The sequence below is a fragment of the Squalius cephalus genome (genome assembly GCF_949319135.1).
Source record: "Squalius cephalus genome assembly, chromosome: 16".
Classification (NCBI taxonomy): domain Eukaryota; kingdom Metazoa; phylum Chordata; class Actinopteri; order Cypriniformes; family Leuciscidae; genus Squalius; species Squalius cephalus.
Genome location: NC_137137.1, coordinates 36,470,990 through 36,494,936, shown reverse-complemented (window position 1 = coordinate 36,494,936; position 23,947 = coordinate 36,470,990). Strand labels below are relative to the sequence as shown.

Sequence of the window (23,947 nt, the reverse complement as noted above, 5' to 3'; positions counted from 1 at the left end):
TGTACTTGAGACGCTTACAAAAGCTCTCAACACTAATATTGACCCTGACCCATTTATAGCCCTGTTTGGGGTCTCCCCTTGGCCTGATTCGGCGCCCCGAGTTTGTAAAGTCATTGATTTTACTACAATCTTGGCCAGACAAACTATCCTTCTTAAGTATCCTTCTATCTTAATAATGGACAATGTTTTACACTTTACTGTTTTTACGAGGTTCTGTACGGTCACTGAAAACCAATAAAAAGATTTGGAGTAAGAAAGGGAGACCTATCCTCCGTCAGTGAGTGTGTGTGGCATCACCTCCTGGTACTCCCCCAGCGGGGTGAGATTCAGTGAGTGTGTGTGGCATCACCACCTGGTACTCCCCCAGCGAGGTGATATTCAGTGAGTGTGTGTGGCATCACCTCCTGGTACTCCCCCAGCGGGGTGAGATTCAGTGAGTGTGTGTGGCATCACCTCCTGGTACTCTCCCAGCGGGGTGATATTCAGTGAGTGTGTGTGGCATCACCTCCTGGTACTCTCCCAGCGGGGTGATATTCAGTGAGTGTGTGTGGCATCACCTCCTGGTACTCCCCCAGCGGGGTGAGATTCAGTGAGTGTGTGTGGCATCACCTCCTGGTACTCCCCCAGCGGGGTGAGATTCAGTGAGTGTGTGTGGCATCACCTCCTGGTACTCCCCCAGCGGGATGAGATTCAGTGAGTGTGTGTGGCATTACCTCCTGGTACTCCCCCAGCGGGGTGAGATTCAGTGAGTGTGTGTGGCATCACCTCCTGGTACTCCCCCAGCGAGGTGATATTCAGTGAGTGTGTGTGGCATCACCTCCTGGTACTCCCCCAGCGAGGTGATATTCAGTGAGTGTGTGTGGCATCACCTCCTGGTACTCCCCCAGCGGGGTGAGATTCAGTGAGTGTGTGTGGCATCACCTCCTGGTACTCCCCAGCGAGGTGATATTCAGTGAGTGTGTGTGGCATCACCTCCTGGTACTCCCCCAGCGGGATGAGATTCAGTGAGTGTGTGTGGCATCACCTCCTGGTACTCCCCCAGCGAGGTGATATTCAGTGAGTGTGTGTGGCATCACCTCCTGGTACTCCCCCAGCGAGGTGATATTCAGTGAGTGTGTGTGGCATCACCTCCTGGTACTCCCCCAGCGGGGTGAGATTCAGTGAGTGTGTGTGGCATCACCTCCTGGTACTCCCCAGCGAGGTGATATTCAGTGAGTGTGTGTGGCATCACCTCCTGGTACTCCCCCAGCGGGATGAGATTCAGTGAGTGTGTGTGGCATTACCTCCTGGTACTCCCCCAGCGGGGTGAGATTCAGTGAGTGTGTGAGGCATCACCTCCTGGTACTCCCCCAGCGGGGTGAGATTCAGTGAGTGTGTATGGCATTACCTCCTGGTACTCCCCAGCGGGGTGAGATTCAGTGAGTGTGTGAGGCATTACCTCCTGGTACTCCCCAGCGGGGTGATATTCAGTGAGTGTGTGACGTATCACCTCCTGGTACTCCCCCAACGGGGTGATATTCAGTGAGTGTGTGTGGCATTAACTCCTGGTACTCCCCCAGCGGGGAGAGATTCAGTGAGTGTGTGTGGCATCACCTCCTGGTACTCCCCCAGCGGGGTGATATTCAATGAGTGTGTGAGGCATTACCTCCTGGTACTCCCCCAGCGGGGTGATATTCAGTGAGTGTGTGTGACATTACCTCCTGGTACTCTCCCAGCGGGGTGATATTCAGTGAGTGTGTGAGGCATCACCTCCTGGTACTCTCCCAGCGGGGTGAGATTCAGTGAGTGTGTGTGGCATCACCTCCTGGTACTCCCCCAACGGGGTGATATTCAGTGAGTGTGTGAAGCATTACCTCCTGGTACTCCCCCAGCGGGGTGAGATTCAGTGAGTGTGTGAGGCGTCACCTCCTGGTACTCTCCCAGCGGGGTGAGATTCAGTGAGTGTGTGAGGCATTACCTCCTGGTACTCCCCCAGCGGGGTGAGATTCAGTGAGTGTGTGAGGCCTTACCTCCTGGTACTCTCCCAGCGGGGTGAGATTCAGTGAGTGTGTGAGGCATTACCTCCTGGTACTCCCCCAGCAGGGTGAGATTCAGTGAGTGTGTGAGGCCTTACCTCCTGGTACTCCCCCAGCGGGGTGAGATTCAGTGAGTGTGTGAGGCCTTACCTCCTGGTACTCCCCCAGCGGGGGTGAGATTCAGTGAGTGTGTGAGGCCTTACCTCCTGGTACTCCCCCAGCGGGGTGAGATTCAGTGAGTGTGTGAGGCCTTACCTCCTGGTACTCCCCCAGCGGGGTGATATTCAGTGAGTGTGTGAGGCCTTACCTCCTGGTACTCCCCCAGCGGGGTGAGATTCAGTGAGTGTGTGAGGCCTTACCTCCTGGTACTCCACCAGCGGGGTGATATTCAGTGAGTGTGTGAGGCATCACCTCCTGGTACTCTCCCAGCGGGGTGATATTCAGTGAGTGTGTGTGGCATTACCTCCTGGTACTCCCCCAGCGGGGTGATATTCAGTGAGTGTGTGAGGCATTACCTCCTGGTACTCCCCCAGCGGGGTGATATTCAGTGAGTGTGTGAGGCCTTACCTCCTGGTACTCCCCAGCGGGGTGAGATTCAGTGAGTGTGTGAGGCATTACCTCCTGGTACTCCCCCAGCGGGGTGATATTCAGTGAGTGTGTGAGGCCTTACCTCCTGGTACTCCCCCAGCGGGGAGAGATTCAGTGAGAGTGTGAGGCATTACCTCCTGGTACTCTCCCAGCGGGGTGAGATTCAGTGAGTGTGTGAGGCATTACCTCCTGGTACTCCCCCAGCGGGGTGATATTCAGTGAGTGTGTGAGGCCTTACCTCCTGGTACTCCCCCAGCGGGGTGAGATTCAGTGAGTGTGTGAGGCCTTACCTCCTGGTACTCCCCCAGCGGGGTGATATTCAGTGAGTGTGTGTGACATCACCTCCTGGTACTCCCCAGCGGGGTGATATTCAGTGAGTGTGTGAGGCATCACCTCCTGGTACTCCCCCAGCGGGGTGATATTCAGTGAGTGTGTGAGACATCACCTCCTGGTACTCCCCAAGCGGGGAGAGATTCAGTGAGTGTGTGAGGCATCACCTCCTGGTACTCCCCCAGCGGGGTGAGATTCAGTGTGTGTGGCATCACCTCCTGGTACTCCCCCAGCGGGGAGAGATTCAGTGAGTGTGTGAGGCATCACCTCCTGGTACTCCCCCAGCGGGGTGAGATTCAGTGAGAGTGTGAGGCATCACCTCCTGGTACTCTCCCAGCGGGGTGAGATTCAGTGAGTGTGTGTGGCATTACCTCCTGGTACTCCCCCAGCGGGGTGAGATTCAGTGAGTGTGTGTGGCATTACCTCCTGGTACTCCCCCAACGGGGTGATATTCAGTGAGTGTGTGAGGCCTTACCTCCTGGTACTCCCCCAGCGGGGTGAGATTCAGTGAGTGTGTGAGGCCTTACCTCCTGGTACTCCCCCAGCGGGGTGATATTCAGTGAGTGTGTGAGGCCTTACCTCCTGGTACTCCCCCAGCGGGGTGAGATTCAGTGAGTGTGTGAGGCCTTACCTCCTGGTACTCCACCAGCGGGGTGATATTCAGTGAGTGTGTGAGGCATCACCTCCTGGTACTCTCCCAGCGGGGTGATATTCAGTGAGTGTGTGTGGCATTACCTCCTGGTACTCCCCCAGCGGGGTGATATTCAGTGAGTGTGTGAGGCATTACCTCCTGGTACTCCCCCAGCGGGGTGATATTCAGTGAGTGTGTGAGGCCTTACCTCCTGGTACTCCCCAGCGGGGTGAGATTCAGTGAGTGTGTGAGGCATTACCTCCTGGTACTCCCCCAGCGGGGTGATATTCAGTGAGTGTGTGAGGCCTTACCTCCTGGTACTCCCCCAGCGGGGAGAGATTCAGTGAGAGTGTGAGGCATTACCTCCTGGTACTCTCCCAGCGGGGTGAGATTCAGTGAGTGTGTGAGGCATTACCTCCTGGTACTCCCCCAGCGGGGTGATATTCAGTGAGTGTGTGAGGCCTTACCTCCTGGTACTCCCCCAGCGGGGTGAGATTCAGTGAGTGTGTGAGGCCTTACCTCCTGGTACTCCCCCAGCGGGGTGATATTCAGTGAGTGTGTGTGACATCACCTCCTGGTACTCCCCAGCGGGGTGATATTCAGTGAGTGTGTGAGGCATCACCTCCTGGTACTCCCCCAGCGGGGTGATATTCAGTGAGTGTGTGAGACATCACCTCCTGGTACTCCCCAAGCGGGGAGAGATTCAGTGAGTGTGTGAGGCATCACCTCCTGGTACTCCCCCAGCGGGGTGAGATTCAGTGTGTGTGGCATCACCTCCTGGTACTCCCCCAGCGGGGAGAGATTCAGTGAGTGTGTGAGGCATCACCTCCTGGTACTCCCCCAGCGGGGTGAGATTCAGTGAGAGTGTGAGGCATCACCTCCTGGTACTCTCCCAGCGGGGTGAGATTCAGTGAGTGTGTGTGGCATTACCTCCTGGTACTCCCCCAGCGGGGTGAGATTCAGTGAGTGTGTGTGGCATTACCTCCTGGTACTCCCCCAACGGGGTGATATTCAGTGAGTGTGTGAAGCATTACCTCCTGGTACTCCCCCAGCGGGGTGAGATTCAGTGAGTGTGTGTGGCATCACCTCCTGGTACTCCCCCAACGGGGTGATATTCAGTGAGTGTGTGAAGCATTACCTCCTGGTACTCCCCCAGCGGGGTGAGATTCAGTGAGTGTGTGTGGCATCACCTCCTGGTACTCTCCCAGCGGGGTGAGATTCAGTGAGTGTGTGAGGCGTCACCTCCTGGTACTCTCCCAGCGGGGTGAGATTCAGTGAGTGTGTGTGGCGTCACCTCCTGGTACTCTCCCAGCGGGGTGAGATTCAGTGAGTGTGTGAGGCATTACCTCCTGGTACTCCCCCAGCGGGGTGATATTCAGTGAGTGTGTGAGGCATTACCTCCTGGTACTCCCCCAGCGGGGTGATATTCAGTGAGTGTGTGAGGCCTTACCTCCTGGTACTCCCCCAGCGGGGTGAGATTCAGAGAGTGTGTGAGGCCTTACCTCCTGGTACTCCCCCAGCGGGGTGAGATTCAGTGAGTGTGTGTAGCATTACCTCCTGATACTCCCCCAGCGGGGTGATATTCAGTGAGTGTGTGTGGCATTTAGGGCTGAAACGATTAGTCGACATTGTCGACAACGTCGACAATAAAAAATTGTCGACAAATATCTTTGTTGTCGAGTAGTCGTTTGATCTCACGTGACCTAATGTAAGGGCCTGCAATATCGCGATTTGACCGCTACGGCGCTGTAGCGCTAGAGTGTAATGCAGCCGTTACAAATGCTATTGCAGTAGATGAAAACACAGCACGAATTAGTGCAAACAAATCCGAACTAGCAAGGTGTGTGAAAGTTTCACAAAACTTCAAACCAAGAATGCTGTCATGTGCAATACATGCAAGGCGGAACTTGCTTTTCACGGGAGCACAACATGCATGTTAAAGCACTTAAAGAAGAAACACCCCGGCACAAGAGGAGCCGGTGAGAGGTGAATGTTCTCCAGCTGGAGCTAAATAACTAGCAGTAAATCTCTTTATTAGAGAATGCAATACTACTAATAATAGCAATAATATTAACAATAATAATATAATTACAGTAATGTGATGATTTATTGTTGCATAGAATAAAGCTTGATCGAGCTTAGTAGTCAGGGCTGTTTTTATTATTAGGTATTGCAGTCTTATCACTTGCCTGTATTTTGTTCCATCATGAAGACTTACAAAATGAGATGTTATGAAGAATATCATGTCAGTTAATTTACTGTAAATTAAAAGGTGAATGAGAATGTCTCTGTCAGCTCAATTGTCATGTCAATTTTTTTTTTTTTTTTTATTCTTATAATAATTGTTTGCAGTTTAAGTTTGTCTGTAATGCAGCTGATTATTTTTTTGTTTATTTTTTTCTATTGAAAGAGAACAGAATATTTAACCAATGCTTAGAGCATTTGTGTGTGATTTGAGTTGGACAGAAATCTGAAAACTTAAAGAGAATGACCTGTTTAGTTGACTCAAAGATCATTAAAAAAACATTTCAAAAGCTGAAGTGATTTTCTTTTTTTTATATTATAGTTAGAATATTTATAACTCAGTGTTTTAACTAATTGAAAAAGCTGAATAATCGTTCCAATCTTACTGATTAGTCGGCGAAATAATCGACGATTAGTCGATTAATCGTTCTAATAATCGTTAGATTAATCGATTATCAAAATAATCGTTTGTTGCAGCCCTAGTGGCATTACCTCCTGGTACTCCCCCAGCGGGGTGAGATTCAGTGAGTGTGTGTAGCATTACCTCCTGATACTCCCCCAGCGGGGTGAGATTCAGTGAGTGTGTGTAGCATTACCTCCTGGTACTCCCCCAGCGGGGTGAGATTCAGTGAGTGTGTGTGGCATTACCTCCTGGTACTCCCCCAGCGAGGTGATATTCAGTGAGTGTGTGTGGCATTACCTCCTGGTACTCCCCCAGCGGGGTGAGATTCAGTGAGTGTGTGTGGCATTACCTCCTGGTACTCCCCCAGCGAGGTGATATTCAGTGAGTGTGTGTGGCATTACCTCCTGGTACTCTCCCAGCGGGGTGAGATTCAGTGAGTGTGTGTAGCATTACCTCCTGATACTCCCCCAGCGGGGTGAGATTCAGTGAGTGTGTGTAGCATTACCTCCTGGTACTCCCCCAGCGGGGTGAGATTCAGTGAGTGTGTGTGGCATTACCTCCTGGTACTCCCCCAGCGAGGTGATATTCAGTGAGTGTGTGTGGCATTACCTCCTGGTACTCCCCCAGCGGGGTGATATTCAGTGAGTGTGTGAGGCCTTACCTCCTGGTACTCCCCCAGCGGGGTGAGATTCAGTGAGTGTGTGAGGCCTTACCTCCTGGTACTCCCCCAGCGGGGTGATATTCAGTGAGTGTGTGAGGCCTTACCTCCTGGTACTCCCCCAGCGGGGTGAGATTCAGTGAGTGTGTGAGGCCTTACCTCCTGGTACTCCCCCAGCGGGGTGATATTCAGTGAGTGTGTGAGGCCTTACCTCCTGGTACTCCCCCAGCGGGGTGAGATTCAGTGAGTGTGTGAGGCCTTACCTCCTGGTACTCCCCCAGCGGGGTGATATTCAGTGAGTGTGTGAGGCCTTACCTCCTGGTACTCCCCCAGCGGGGTGAGATTCAGTGAGTGTGTGTAGCATTACCTCCTGATACTCCCCCAGCGGGGTGATATTCAGTGAGTGTGTGTGGCATTACCTCCTGATACTCCCCCAGCGGGGTGATATTCAGTGAGTGTGTGAGGCCTTACCTCCTGGTACTCCCCCAGCGGGGTGAGATTCAGTGAGTGTGTGTAGCATTACCTCCTGATACTCCCCCAGCGGGGTGCGATTCAGTGAGTGTGTGTGGCATTACCTCCTGGTACTCCCCCAGCGGGGTGAGATTCAGTGAGTGTGTGTGGCATTACCTCCTGGTACTCCCCCAACGGGGTGATATTCAGTGAGTGTGTGAAGCATTACCTCCTGGTACTCCCCCAGCGGGGTGAGATTCAGTGAGTGTGTGTGGCATCACCTCCTGGTACTCCCCCAACGGGGTGATATTCAGTGAGTGTGTGAAGCATTACCTCCTGGTACTCCCCCAGCGGGGTGAGATTCAGTGAGTGTGTGTGGCATCACCTCCTGGTACTCTCCCAGCGGGGTGAGATTCAGTGAGTGTGTGAGGCGTCACCTCCTGGTACTCTCCCAGCGGGGTGAGATTCAGTGAGTGTGTGTGGCGTCACCTCCTGGTACTCTCCCAGCGGGGTGAGATTCAGTGAGTGTGTGAGGCATTACCTCCTGGTACTCCCCCAGCGGGGTGATATTCAGTGAGTGTGTGAGGCATTACCTCCTGGTACTCCCCCAGCGGGGTGATATTCAGTGAGTGTGTGAGGCCTTACCTCCTGGTACTCCCCCAGCGGGGTGATATTCAGTGAGTGTGTGTGGCATTACCTCCTGGTACTCCCCCAGCGGGGTGATATTCAGTGAGTGTGTGAGGCCTTACCTCCTGGTACTCCCCCAGCGGGGTGAGATTCAGTGAGTGTGTGAGGCCTTACCTCCTGGTACTCCCCCAGCGGGGTGATATTCAGTGAGTGTGTGAGGCCTTACCTCCTGGTACTCCCCCAGCGGGGTGAGATTCAGTGAGTGTGTGTGGCGTCACCTCCTGGTACTCCCCCAGCGGGGTGAGATTCAGTGAGTGTGTGAGGCCTTACCTCCTGGTACTCCCCCAGCGGGGTGATATTCAGTGAGTGTGTGAGGCCTTACCTCCTGGTACTCCCCCAGCGGGGTGAGATTCAGTGAGTGTGTGAGGCCTTACCTCCTGGTACTCCCCCAGCGGGGTGATATTCAGTGAGTGTGTGAGGCCTTACCTCCTGGTACTCCCCCAGCGGGGTGAGATTCAGTGAGTGTGTGTAGCATTACCTCCTGATACTCCCCCAGCGGGGTGATATTCAGTGAGTGTGTGTGGCATTACCTCCTGATACTCCCCCAGCGGGGTGATATTCAGTGAGTGTGTGAGGCCTTACCTCCTGGTACTCCCCCAGCGGGGTGAGATTCAGTGAGTGTGTGTAGCATTACCTCCTGATACTCCCCCAGCGGGGTGAGATTCAGTGAGTGTGTGTGGCATTACCTCCTGGTACTCCCCCAGCGGGGTGATATTCAGTGAGTGTGTGTGGCATCACCTCCTGGTACTCCCCCAGCGGGGTGAGATTCAGTGAGTGTGTGAGGCCTTACCTCCTGGTACTCCCCCAGCGGGGTGATATTCAGTGAGTGTGTGAGGCCTTACCTCCTGGTACTCCCCCAGCGGGGTGAGATTCAGTGAGTGTGTGTAGCATTACCTCCTGATACTCCCCCAGCGGGGTGATATTCAGTGAGTGTGTGTGGCATTACCTCCTGATACTCCCCCAGCGGGGTGATATTCAGTGAGTGTGTGAGGCCTTACCTCCTGGTACTCCCCCAGCGGGGTGAGATTCAGTGAGTGTGTGTAGCATTACCTCCTGGTACTCCCCCAGCGGGGTGATATTCAGTGAGTGTGTGTGGCATCACCTCCTGATACTCCCCCAGCGGGGTGATATTCAGTGAGTGTGTGTGGCATCACCTCCTGGTACTCCCCCAGCGGGGTGATATTCAGTGAGTGTGTGTGGCATTACCTCCTGGTACTCCCCCAGCGGGGTGAGATTCAGTGAGTGTGTGAGGCCTTACCTCCTGGTACTCCCCCAGCGGGGTGATATTCAGTGAGTGTGTGTGGCATCACCTCCTGGTACTCCCCCAGCGGGGTGAGATTCAGTGAGTGTGTGTAGCATTACCTCCTGATACTCCCCCAGCGGGGTGATATTCAGTGAGTGTGTGTGGCATCACCTCCTGGTACTCCCCCAGCGGGGTGATATTCAGTGAGTGTGTGAGGCCTTACCTCCTGGTACTCCCCCAGCGGGGTGAGATTCAGTGAGTGTGTGTAGCATTACCTCCTGGTACTCCCCCAGCGGGGTGATATTCAGTGAGTGTGTGTGGCATCACCTCCTGATACTCCCCCAGCGGGGTGATATTCAGTGAGTGTGTGTGGCATCACCTCCTGGTACTCCCCCAGCGGGGTGAGATTCAGTGAGTGTGTGTAGCATTACCTCCTGATACTCCCCCAGCGGGGTGAGATTCAGTGAGTGTGTGAGGCATTACCTCCTGGTACTCTCCCAGAGGGGTGAGATTCAGTGAGTGTGTGAGGCATTACCTTCTGGTACTCTCCCAGCGGGGTGAGATTCAGTGAGTGTGTGTGGCATTACCTCCTGGTACTCCCCCAGCGGGGTGAGATTGAGTGAGTGTGTGTGGCATTACCTCCTGGTACTCTCCCAGCGGGGTGAGATACTGCAGGATCAGTCTCTGCTCGATCCCCGGCGTGAGCGGGAACAGGTGGTAGTTATTCCCGATGACCCACGGGCTCATCTCAGACCAGCTGCTGTTGGACAGCTCGCTGAAGCTGCGCTCCGGCTCCGGCAGGGAGAAGTTCAGCTTCTGCTTCACCTTCCCTCCGTTCTCCCTCTTCCTCCAGCTCCTCAAGCCCTCCACCGGTCCCTCGTTCTCCTCCAGCTCCGGCGGCACAGCCGACGCCGGCTTCATCAGGCCTTTCATGCCCGTGTTGGACCGGCCCACATTCCTCAGCGCACACATGGGCTCGGCATCCGGGTTTTCCGGGAGAGCACTGGGAACGCTGGGAGCGAACTCTCCGTCCACGGTCTCCTCGTCCAGTGGGAGCAGAAGAGCCAGACTCTTGCTCGGACGCTTGCTGTCTCTCCGGCTCTCCAACTCCTTCTCCTGAAGCTCCCTCAGTCTCTGCAGCATTAGAGGAACCTGACACACAAACATGCTTTTTTAAAGTCACCGAGTCAAAATAGACAGTATTGCTGCGTATAATATATATTCTCTAACTATGAACATCGTTGTTTTAAATTCTTGAATCAGAGTAACTTCCCCTCCCTCTTGCAGCATCTCTTCTCTCTGATGACGAGGCTGGGGCAACCGATATCGGTCAATCTCTATATTCTTGTACCATTTAAAGGTGCAGTGTGTAAGTTTAACAGCATCTAGTGGTGAGGTTGTGAATTGCACCCCAACAGAAGTTACGGTGGCCGACAGGAAGTGATGTCGTCGTCTGAGACAGCAGAGAGTCGCAAGTTAAACGATAAATTTAGAAATTATATTTACCTAATTATTCAGTAAAACGATGTTATTGTGAATATTATTGTTACTTGTTCATCTTTGTGTCAGTGTTTTATTCGCTGACTTTAGCTCGCTTCTTTACACAAAGAACAACATCGTGAGAAAACACGTTTGTCCGCACAGGGCCACCGTAGAAACATGTCGATGTAAGCGGACCCGTGGTGTGTGTAGAGAGAAACGCCTCATTCTAAGCTAATAAACACACAACGGTTCATTATGTAAGGTCTTTATACAACATTGAACACTGAAAACATAGTTATGAATATGATATTGCATTTCTGTCAACAGATCCTCTTAAATATCACACACTGCACCTTTAAGACTTTTTATGGCCTTAAATTTGATTTGCAAATAAGGGACCCTTATCTAACATACACACTGCCGTTCAAAAGTTTGGGATCAGTAAGATTTTTAATGTTTTCAAAAGAAGTCTCTTCTGTACGGAGCCCCTGAGGGGACCTGTGAAAAAAAAAAAAAAATAGGACTTTCGCGTGCGCACGAGAAACTTTCGGTTTGCATTATAGCGTCATTAATACAAATGTGGAAATATGGATGATGTATATATCATTTATGTTGTTGTTTGACATGTTTTGAAGTGTTTATTTTAGCAAAAATCTCAAGCAAGGTGCTATTAAAGACAAGACTTAGAGGCATATTTTAGTCACAATTCAAATAATTGTATTAACTTTGAATATACTTTGAATAAACTTTGTATTTGTATGTGTATTGATAAAAAATAAACAACAGGCTAATAATCTTCTGCTACTGAGATGAAGGAAACATTTTTTTAAAGAATTAAAGTTCACAAGATTGCTATTTATCTTGATCAAACTGTTCCGTCATCAGCTCTTCCTCAGTTCCGCACTGCAGAATAAAATAGTCATCCTCTGCTGCAGTTGTACGGATTCTTAACGCATTTATTGCAACCACATTTCATCTTTTTCTCATCAAACAACCAGATTAACGAATGCTTCGACACAACCCGTACCGAAGAGCCTAGACAGGTCTTTCTTCTGTATACTGTATACAGGGTGAATGACGACTGTTGGCCTACCATGGTCGCCCTCGTCAGTAAGTTTTAAATAATAATAATAATAATAAATACATAGTAGTCTATAAAAATAGCCCATTGTGTCCTTTATTACAAACAACTTTTAGCCTATTTTAAACGCCAAGCCTAAACGAATTTATTTGAATCGAAACTGAAACTATAGGCTACCGCAAAGTTGGGTTCGCGCATCTTTCGTTCGGTCCAAAGTTTAATACTGAACAGGAATTAATAATCATTTAGGCTAATAATGAACCGGCTGTGATGTCAAGTTAATGGCAGAAGTGAACCGATGTTGTTAATATCGCGATTCGCCGGCGCCATCACTTGAATTTGTTCCTTGAATTTCTTTCTTTTTCAAAGGCATGACATTTTGTAGTCATTTTGAATGTACACAAATAAAAATATACATTTTACTGTTTCGAATGAGTATGAAACGATAAAGTATTAAGTTATTTCCCCAACTGAGGAACAAATTAGGAACAACTGTTCCCCAACTGAGGAACAAACTAAATGATTATTAATTCCTGTTCAGTATTAAACTTTGGACCGAACGAAAGATGCGCGAACCCAACTTTGCGGTATAGTTTCAGTTTCGATTCAAATAAATTCGTTTAGGCTTGGCGTTTAAAATAGGCTAAAAGTTGTTTGTAATAAAGGGCACAATGGGCTATTTTTATAGACTACTATGTATTTATTATTATTATTATTATTATTATTATTATTATTATAAGTGGTTACTTATTTTTCATTTCTCGTTGTTTTCTGATTCCATTCATTTAAGGATTTGGCTATGGGGAAGTAAAATACGCATAGCCTATATGTTATTAATAGTGTTTATAATGTTAATGTTGTATTTTATTTACAGGTCTTTTACACTATTTCTGAATAGACTAGCCTAATAATATAATGCGTGTTTCCCTCTCAACATGACTGAGTGCGCCACGCACAAGCTCGCATCCTTGAGATATAAATTATAGGCCGATACATTTTAATAAAAAAAGGCCTACATCATAAAACTCAGAAGAGTATGTATTTTAATATCTCTGATGTTCTCTGTTCTCTGGTTGTTAGACAGTAAGTCTGAATGACAGTTCATGCATGAACGTTAGGACTATACAGTCAATTACCTTTTTGTAGCTATTGTTTAAAATATTTAATATACAACGAATTATATTGATTTATATCTTAATTTATTATTATTATTATTATTATTATTTAAAACTTACTGACGAGGGCGACCATGGTAGGCCAACAGTCGTCATTCACCCTGTATACAGTATACAGAAGAAAGACCTGTCTAGGCTCTTCGGTACGGGTTGTGTCGAAGCATTCGTTAATCTGGTTGTTTGATGAGAAAAAGATGAAATGTGGTTGCAATAAATGCGTTAAGAATCCGTACAACTGCAGCAGAGGATGACTATTTTATTCTGCAGTGCGGAACTGAGGAAGAGCTGATGACGGAACAGTTTGATCAAGATAAATAGCAATCTTGTGAACTTTAATTCTTTAAAAAAATGTTTCCTTCATCTCAGTAGCAGAAGATTATTAGCCTGTTGTTTATTTTTTATCAATACACATACAAATACAAAGTTTATTCAAAGTATATTCAAAGTTAATACAATTATTTGAATAGTGACTAAAATATGCCTCTAAGTCTTGTCTTTAATAGCACCTTGCTTGAGATTTTTGTTAAAATAAACACTTCAAAACATGTCAAACAACAACATAAATGATATATACATCATCCATATTTCCACATTTGTATTAATGACGCTATAACGCAAACCGAAAGTTTCTCGTGCGCACGCGAAAGTCCTATTTTTTTTTTTTTTTCACAGGTCCCCTCAGGGGCTCCGTACTTCTGCTCACCAAGACTGCATTTATTTGATAAAAAAAAAAAAAAAAGCAATATTGTAAAATATTACAATTTAAAATAACCGTTTTCTCTTTGAATACATTTTAAAATGTAATTTATTCCTGTGATCAAAGCTGAATTTTCAGCATCATTACTCCAGTCTTCAGTGTCACATGATCCTTCAGAAATCAGTCTAATAGGATGATTTGATGATCAAGAAACATTAATGATTAATATCAATGTTGAAAACAGTTATAGAAAGTTAAAAAGAACAGCATTTATCTGAAATAGAGTCTTTTGTAACATGAAACTATCATTCACAAGTTTGGAGTCAGTAAGAATAGTTTTTTGGCGGGGGAAATAAAATAAATCAATACTTGTATTCAGTAAGGACGCATTAAATTGATCAAAAGTTACAGTAAAGTCATTTATAATGTTATAAAAGATTATATTTCAAATAAATGGAACTTTCTCTTCATCAAAGAATCCTGAAAAAAAAAAAAAAAAAAATTGTACACTGAAGACTGGAGTAATGATGTGAAATTACACTTTACTAGATATTCACATAGAAAACAGCTGATTTAAACTGTCAAACAATATCACTGTTTTTTTGTGTGTTTTTTTAATCAAATAAATGCAGCCTTGGTGAGCAGAAGAGACTTCTGTTAAAAACATTAAAAATCTTACCGATCCTAAACTTTTGAACGGCAGTGTGTGTGATTCAGTGTTTGGACATGGAGAATGAAGTATTGACTGACTAGCACAGGTGTTTCTGTTTGCATCTGATGCGACTGCAATCGCTCACTTCTTGGACTGGGCAAACGTCTACTGTCCATTTATTATGAACTGATTGTTTGTTCTTTACTGTTATTGTGAAGCATCCTTGAGCTTGGGAAAGTCATATATAAATGAAACATTATGATGATATTATTCGTGGCCTCACCAGCACAGAGTTCTCCTCGCGATAGTTAGCGGCGATGTCCTGGTTCTCCATGGCTCCGGCTAGCAGGCCTGTGGCGTAGATCCTGAGCGGCTGATCCGCCTCCTGGGCCCATTTAAACAAGCGCTCCACGATACCCTCCTGTCTCACACACACACACACACACACACACACACACACACACACACACACACCAGACGTGAGGAAGCAGAAGCCATAGGGCTGTTTACACCTGGCCACTTCATGCGTGTTCTGTGATTGGATGGCTATCCGATCGTGAATAGACCCGGTGTAAACGCCCTCCGAAACACATTCGAGATGATTTGAACCCGATCGCTAAAACCACATCCGGAGGCCAGGCGAAACTGGACAAGTGTAAACGCATCTGGCTGTTGAAACCACATATGTAAACTTTCCTCCTCCCAACAATGCTAAAAATAAACATGTGAGCGTGTTATAGGCTATATGTCATGTGATAGCCAGATATGGCACCACAGATGAGGGATCTATTCATCAAGCAAACTATCGCAAATCAAAGAGAACGTCAGTCGCAGACGCTTAACATTCACAATCTTCAATAAAAGTAAAGAAACGAGATGATCTTAGCAGTGATGTTGCCGCTGTCTCCTATTGCGCTCTTTGATTTTGAGATTAGCTGATGATCAATAAAACGCAGCTCATATCGGTTGCTTTCGGTGACGTGAACTGCATTAAATCTGCATATAGAGCGGGAATTGAAGATCGGATTTATATCCGTTTTGTGTAAACACATTTATGTGAGCAGGTGTAAAATGATAAATGAGAGAGCTAGCCGTGTGAGGCTCACAGTACCTTCTCCTGGAAGACCACGGCGGTCTCGAGGCCAGGCATGATGTTCAGCAGGAGTCTGCAGGCCGCCGTGTTCACAGAGCCCTCACGACTGCTCATCACGTACGTGTTCACCAGCTGGAGAAGCAACACACTCAACATCAGAACACAAACACATGCCCTGCTAAGAACATAAGCCGCGTTTCCACCCAAATTATTTCCGACCCAAAATGCTAAATGCTTCTACAATCTCTAGTTTTCATATTTGGTGGCTGTTTTTTTAAATAAATTAAAGAGGAGCAGTTATTTATCAATTTGCAACAAGAATATTTCATATTCATTAGGCGTGTTTAGGCCTTTATTTTGAAATAGCAATAAATATGAAAAATCATGAAAGATTGGTAGAAACCTCAGTTTGTTTTCATGCCAAGAGTTCAAAAGATAACACCAATTCAATTTTATGAGAAAAAAAGGTCTGAAAATGTTTTAAATATAAAGAAAAATATTATGATTTCTCGATTTGTGATGCGGCAGCGAGCTATAACGCACGTGCTCTTTTTATGCGTTTATTAGAGGTTAAATTCAAATAAAATACTACCAAACCACCCATACTACTTCTGAATAGGATGTCTACTTCATAAATTGTATGAAAATGATGGAAATACATGGTTCAGTTCACTCAAAACATATATGAAAACGGAGATGCCCTTATATGGTCAGTAAGGAAGCTGGCTGTCCATCTAGTGAAAAAGTTTGGTACTGCGCCCAAATAAAATCTCACTGAAAGCTCATTTTTTGAGATATCAACCTAAAATTTGGAACACAACTTGTTCAGATTTTTGGCTTTCATTATATTGCAGTTTTAGAGTAAAATATATTTTGTAATATATACATTTTATATAAAATATAAATAATTATATTTTTACACTGTACATTTTCATAAACTCAAACTTATATAACTTTTTTTCTGTTTCACTTTCATAATTTATTTCACTTCTACAATAATCTGGCAAATGTCTTCTTTAAAACAAGACCAACCATATGTCTATATTCCAAAAGCATTCTTGAATTACAACCAATTAAGTTTGAATAGTGATGTTCATGTCTATGTGAAAAAAAGGGGGGTGACAGTTAAAGGGTTAAAGATGTATTACATCAGGATATATGCGTACAGCAGCACGGTCTGCCGATATGAAGTGCTGATCATGAGTACATATATCTGCTGGTACGACTGCATGTTATTGACAGAGATAAAGAGTGTGATGTGCTTGACATTAAAGAGTTATTAAAATGTCCTCTTCTGTGGCTCATTGCCCTTCAACGGTCAAACACACACAGAACTGTCAAAATGCCAGTGTGTTACAATATTACTCAAACTAAATATATTCAATTTACTTGCAGGAACGTTCACCCACAGATGAAGCAGCGTATGAACGGGCTGAGCCGGCAAGGCCTCGACAGTAGGGGGCGCTAGAGGGACATGTGGACTCAAACATCTCTCCTTTTTCACTTTTAGACCATTTGGTCTTTTAACTCTTGCTTTACACCCCTATGGGCTGTTCATTAGATTGAGTTTACTCGTTATATCAGTTACATCTTTTGTCTGTTGTCTGTGTGAGTGCATATTTACATTTTATGGGGAAAAAGAACATATCCTCAGTCCTGCACACTTCCATACAGCGATTAGCAAAAATCTTTATTGATTAACACCTGATATCGTCACCACACCCAGTTCATAGGCATGCATCATTGTGTTAGACAAGCCAGCACTTGCAATCAGTGGCAATATCATTTTTAAACTAACTTTTATTAACAATATTAATTAAACTAATGTGAAATGTGTAGCCAGGGCCATGTGCAAGCATTATGCTGTGTATCAATTCAATTCATGATGCAACTGTGCTTGTGATTATGCATCCGACCTTATATAGCTGGATTTTAGGAAAACAAGTACGCAATCAGTGACAATATCATTTTTAAACTAAATTTTATTAACAATATTAATTAAACTAATGCAATTGTGCATCCAATCTTACCGCATTCATGAAATCATCGTTCTTGAACAGGATTTTCAACAGGTGTCCCAGCATGCACTCTGGATCTGCCCGTCCTTAGAGCAAAACAAGAAGTTTATTCAATATTATAGTGTTCCACCAGACGCTGATGATGAAAGCAGGGCTCCACATTAGCGCTCGCCCGGGACCAGTGGAGCTTCTGAAGAGCTGTACTCGCCCGACTGATCAACTAGCCGGATTAACACGCCAATAACTAAATATAACCATGGAATCAGTAAAACGAGGGAATGCTTCTGGTGTTATTACATGTATTGTGAGTTGCGATCGACAGTGGATGATAAATGTATTAATGTCTCGAGGAGAAATCTAAACATCACAAAAGAAATTCAGTTAACAACATTCAGCCTATAAAAATACAAAATGTGGAGTTTTTATATGTTTAACGTGTTTAGCGATCTCACACGACGAGTGCCGCTCTCCTGAACACCATCACGGGTGGAAATGTGGCACTCACTTCACTCAACAGTTCACATGAAGTCACTAACAATCTTGGCTGATTTTGCTCTGTTTCAGCGGTTTAAAGCTTTATTCTAAATAACTGCATTTATTGATCAAATTTAGGAATTTTAAATGAAAGATGAAGCATACATTCAATAAGATTAAAGCCCTTTAAAGGTGCAGATATTACAATATGCAGATTTAAATATATCAAAGCTGACTGAACACTGATGAGAATATTGCTTCAGAGTAAATTATATCTAAAACACAAACACACACAAAATCCCGGTCAAGCGCATGAGAAGGCCTGATGTGGAGCCCTGATGATGCGTGAGTGCGGGATCACCTGGATGACGGTCATCGAACGGGTCCGGGTCGGCTTTATGATACTCCTCCGTCTCCCGCTCCACCAGATCCGAGATCCTGAGAGATCCACATGAGGATTAGCAAATCTCTGATATATGAACACATTAACACTGGAGTGGCATTCAGGAACACATTATGTTTTTGCTCTTAATCGATTACTTGTTGAACATTTAAAGATAATTCGTTAAAATGCATTTACATTCATTAGTTTACTTGACATGACCAAGAAGAAATCCCTACTCTTCCCAGCACAGCGTCTGTGTGAACACGTCACTTCTGGCTGAATATATAATGAGTTTAGGGAAAAGCTGCACATTACGAAACATGTCACAGTCCATCACACCGTGATCAGTGTTGGGGAGTTACTCTAACAACGTCATTAATTATTAGCTACGAATTACATCGTCAATGGTGTTGATTTCTGTACTAACTACTCTAAAAGTATTACATTTCATATCACCAAACACTCTCTGAATCCCCCATCAGCCTCGGCCAGCTGAGCATGGACAGAGACGGGCTCTTCATTCTTTCACATAAATCATATTAAACTGCATAAATTATTCTTGATCTGACCAAAGTATTTACATTACATTACAACATACATTTTAAGGTTAGACGTTACATTTTGATGTTAAATTTCATTGCATTTGCATTGTAACAATTTTAATATATTTGTTTAAATATACAAAAGTCTTACAGGTTTGGAACGCAAATGCAAATTAATTTATTTAAAATAAATTGTTTGGGTGAACTATACCTTTAATTAGACACATTTACTTAAATACATCTTACAAACTTACTTCGACACATCTTTAATCTGTGTTTGTTCTGTTTAGTGATCAACCGATATTGTTTTTGTTTTTTTATAACCGATATTGATTATTAGCATGTTTATGTTCCATGATAAACGATATACAGAACTGATAACAGGTAACAAAACAATACTGTAAAAATAATTAATAAATAAATGACAGTAATTAATGACTTGGTAATGCATTACACAGCCAACACTACCCATGATGCATCACACTTGTGGAGATCGGCGGCCGATATCTGATAGATTAATAACCGTCTGCATATTGGTCATCAAGGCTGATATGAAGCGCTCATTAACTGTGTGAAGGCACTCGTCTGTTGCATAACCCAACGTTCCCTCTGGTGAAATCGAACTAAACGGGTCCTTAGGTGAGATTACTGCATTAAAGTGGCGCTGTCCAATCAGATACAGGCAATGGAAAGCAGGATCCTGCAGAACATGTATAAAGTTGGGTCTTCGCCTTGTAGAGCTGCACGATTAACTGTTAAAGACGGCGATCTGGACACCAGTGCTCTTACTCCTCAGTGACAGTGACTCTGCTCTGTCCATTAACCCTGTGATCACAGGAACACTCAGATCTGTGTTCTGATCCAGAGAGAGCCGTCGTCATGAACAGATGTGAAACAGCTTCACTAACAGTCGTTACACGACATCGTTACACCAGTAGGTGGCGACAGGAGACTGTTCAAATATGTGTTTGTCATTGAATCATTCACTCAAGAGATTCGTTCAGAAACACTGATTCATCCAGTAATGAAACAAGTGAAGACTTTATGAGTGAGTCATTGAATCATTCACTCATTTAAATTTTAAATAGATGCAACAATTAGGATGGATTCTTATTGGCTATCAATGTTTTTATCGTTCATCCGCTGATGTGATCCTTTTTTAATGATTATAAAATTGATTTTTTTATTCCAGAATCGATATTCAAATTCAATTGTTGTTTTTTGCCCTTGCTTGTAGACGAGGTTGACAGAAGTTATCCACTTTCGTTCCAACAGAGGATGAAACGCTGAGAGAGAGATGAGACCGTAGAGCTGCACGACTCATCTTTAAAAGACTGTGATCTCCATTCAAACACACACACGATCTTTCAGTCCGTCTGTCTATGACACCTGACAAATCATATCGCAGCATTCAGATCTGTGCTGGCGCTGACCCGGAGAGAGTCGTCATGAAACCACTTCACTAACACTCTTTTCAACCTCACAGTGTCATTATTTCTGTGATGCAATAGTTCAAATGATCATAGAAGTACTTGGATAAAAGTTTAAAGTTCAAACATGAACACTGATGTCTTACGATAGCGATGAAAATCAGCTTTTGAAAGAAACTTGGTGCTTAAAATAACGCATTTATCGATTACATACAGAGGTGTAGTGGTAAAAAAAGAGGTGGGTAAACTCTAATTTCTGGTGGGCCATGATGTGGTCACGGGGTAAGGTGGGCCACTGCCTACCGGTGTGTGTGTGTCCTGATGACATCGCTATAGGCTATCATATGATGGTACTACCAAGGGTATCACTGGTTGTTCCCTCATCATAGGTCACACAATCACTATTCAATTCATGCATTAATCTAAGTTCTTGTTAAAGAGACTCAAGAAGGAATAATATGGTTGAAATCTATAAAGTTTACTAAATGACAACACAGAGAGAACAAATATATTTAAGAGAGATAGCGAGGGAGGCTTATATCCAGGGCTTCCAATTAGGGGAGGAACGGTACGCAGAAGTCACGGTTCGGTTCATACCTCGGTTCAGACATCGCGGTTCGGTACGAGTTCGATACAATGGAGGGAAAAGCAAAACAAAAATGCAGAAGGTCCGCCATCCATCCGCACCAACGTTTTTGACCAATTTTCAAAACCGCACCCGCCCGCCATCCGCTGATTGGGCGATGCAAGGCGCTGCTGATGACTTGGTTCACCCGCCCAAATTTAATTAAAATATTATTTTTCGTCACGTCATCCGCCCGATCCGCGGTTTATCTGCGGAGTCCACGGCTGTAACCGCCAACCGCGCATCTCTAACAGCCTGCCCTGAAGTGTGTAAAGTAAGATGTAAACAAAATAAGACAATCAGCTATAAAACTGAAAATAAAGCATCTCTTATTTACTAAAATAAACATTCACGAGTGTACCTTACTTCTCACCGCTGATTCCTGATGGTTTAGAGGACAATTACACCGAGTCGCACCCTGTCGTTTCAAAGAATAGTACACCGGCGAGCGCGAAGTATAAATGCCTCGTCCATTTGGGGAGGCGCGCGCATTCGTTACTTATTTATTCGGGTATAACACACTGATAAATAATATGTATTACCTGATAAAAAAATATTTGCACTAAATGCTGCACAAAACTCTTCCTTGAGAAAAGCCGTAGCCGCGTATACTGTGTGAAATGCCCATAAGGAGTCATGCGGCGCGGGATTAAATTTTAAAGTATAAAGACGGTAGTGGTAGGAACTCTGGGGTACTTTGGACGGAGCGGGCGGTCTGACTGACAATAGCCCACTCCCGACATCTTATGACAGCGTATCCGCACTTCATTCTGACCACCTGTACACCTACAGTAGCTCTGAGGAGCGGTTCGGTAGGCTACTGAACCCATTGTCAGTCAACAACATTCTTTTTTTGCAAGGATGTTTGAAATAGTTCGGCAGAAAATAGCCGACTTCATTTGTCAGTAGGGCAATATGGTTTTCGTTTATGTTGCTTAGAAATTTGAGTGATAGGCTTTGTCCTATTTAATTTATGTTATTTATATTTCATTATTTTTTTTCTCTGCTGACAGTACAATGTTAAAATAATATTTATATTGACACGAACACAATTTTTGTATTGCATTTATAATTGTTATACGCTACTTAATCTCTCTCTTTCCGTTAGAGACATTTGAATGTGAGATTCTGGAAACGAGATCTACATTGTGCGGACCCGTCAGGTCTGGAAATAAAGCGGGTGAACACAGAGTGTGTTTTAGGCGGTTGCTGAATAGAACCTTGTGGGAGCGGGAGTCCGCAGACCTCCTTAAACCTTAGACCTGTGTAAGTGTGTGTCCCGAATAAATAATAACAAAAAAAGGAATAAAGTTCAAAAGTCGGACTGTAAGCGAATGAGGCATGATTGCTATTCACACCTTTATTAAAATAGCTGTAATCTGTTACCACAATAGTACTTGATCTGTTTAAAATGATTTCATTGATATATACAATGTAGACGTTAAGAGTATTCATTAAGAGTATTTAATTTGTATCCATAGGCCTACTCCGTGTAGCTGGCCCGCCATCTACTGGCTAAAAAAAATATTGGCCCACGGCCAAAGTTACTTGCCGACCCTTGCACTACAAGAACATATTCACATTTAACAAGCTGGAATCTAATAAAAGTTTTTTCCAATTGCTAATGTAGCAGGTGCAGATTAACGATGAATCTGGTGCCACATATTTTAATTTAAAGAAAACTCAGTTTCTGTAATTAACAGAAGAAAGACAATATAAGTTGCACTGTAGTTTCCACAAGTGTAATGGCTGCCGACATTAACAGACGATTTTGCAAAACTAAAAAACTTAAAAAACAATAAAACCAAAAATGTCTTTGTTCTGTGTGTGTGTGTGTGTGTGTGTGTGTGTGTGTGTGTGTGTGTGTGTGGGCGCGCTGCGCTCTCTGCTCAATGTCCCGCTCCGTGTTTGCGCTGCGCGTTCTGCTCTGGCGTTAACGGCCCACATGCTCGAATCACGTACCGATCGGCGATCACGCACTGGAAAAGCAAAGTCCGCTCAAATAACGTGAAATTTAGAGGTGGATAAACGCACTTTGGAGGTGGGTAAACGCTATTTCCAAATTTTGGGAGGTGCGCAAACGGCGTTTAGCCTCCACTACATCCCTGATTACATAGTTTCCCCACTAGGTGGCGACAGGAGACTGTTAAAAAATGTATTTGTTATTGAATCATTTATTCAGGAGAATGTAGGACTGTATGAAGCTTCTGAAATAAACGTCAGAAAGATGTGATGAATTGTTTTTGTAAATATGACTAATCTTATACATCATGTACAGTCTGTATAAGTGTATGATTTAACTTTTCCCCATGGTCTAGTGTTAAAAAAATGCAATATCGAATCGCAATTTTTAGAAAAAAAATAAATATATATATATATATTTATTATATATAAAGGCTGTAGTTGTGTTGTGGACTCTGCGGGTTCCTCTAGAACGGTCTCTGTGAGGTTATAGTTCAGGGTCTCAGTGTTTCTCACTTGGTCAGTATGTTGAGGAGCTCGCTGGATCCCGCTTGCTGTTCCCTCTCCCACTGCTCCAGTAACGCACTGAGCTCCGCTTTAGAGTCCACACCTCCTCCATCTCCAGACGCCATCAGCCCTGAGACACACACACACACACACACACACACACACACACGCCTCAGTGATCCTGTGCACAACCACACCTGATGTTCATGTCATTCTCCACCACAGCTCCAAAACATTAATCCATAAATAAACATACAGTCAAAACAAAAGTTATTCAGACACCAGATATAATTTGATATTTGTTTACTAGTGTGATCAGGACACTATAGGTCATTTATGTAAGTGAGGAGAGCAAAATAAAGTAAACTGTGACATATTATACCCCAATATTCTTCATACAGGGACTACAAGAAAAAATGTGGGCCCAATAATGATTGGGACACTTTGAGCTGATCATGTTTTGCTGAAGTGTGTTTTCTTTAATTGCTAATGCTCTTTTTACACACAGACTGAACACAATGAAGCATTGCTTGGTGATTGGTTGAGCTAAACTGGTATTATCTAATTGTGTAGTT

At 44.9% G+C, this 23,947-nt stretch overlaps 1 protein-coding gene across 5 annotated transcripts in view; it reads right to left on the bottom strand.

The window, feature by feature from the left end:
- dcaf1 (ddb1 and cul4 associated factor 1) overlaps positions 1-23,947 on the bottom strand; it is a 55,076-nt gene that overhangs the window by 30,281 nt on the left and 848 nt on the right. For all 5 annotated transcript variants that reach the window (XM_079896316.1, XM_079896315.1, XM_079896317.1 and 2 more), the window contains exons 2-7: positions 23,382-23,502; positions 18,283-18,359; positions 17,460-17,533; positions 15,448-15,561; positions 14,620-14,757; positions 9,889-10,401 (exon numbers count right to left, since the gene is read on the bottom strand). In XM_079896316.1, coding sequence (XP_079752442.1) covers positions 9,889-10,401; positions 14,620-14,757; positions 15,448-15,561; positions 17,460-17,533; positions 18,283-18,359; positions 23,382-23,497 — 1,032 coding nt within the window. In that variant the 5' untranslated portion in view covers positions 23,498-23,502. The remainder of the gene's footprint in view (positions 1-9,888; positions 10,402-14,619; positions 14,758-15,447; positions 15,562-17,459; positions 17,534-18,282; positions 18,360-23,381; positions 23,503-23,947) is intronic.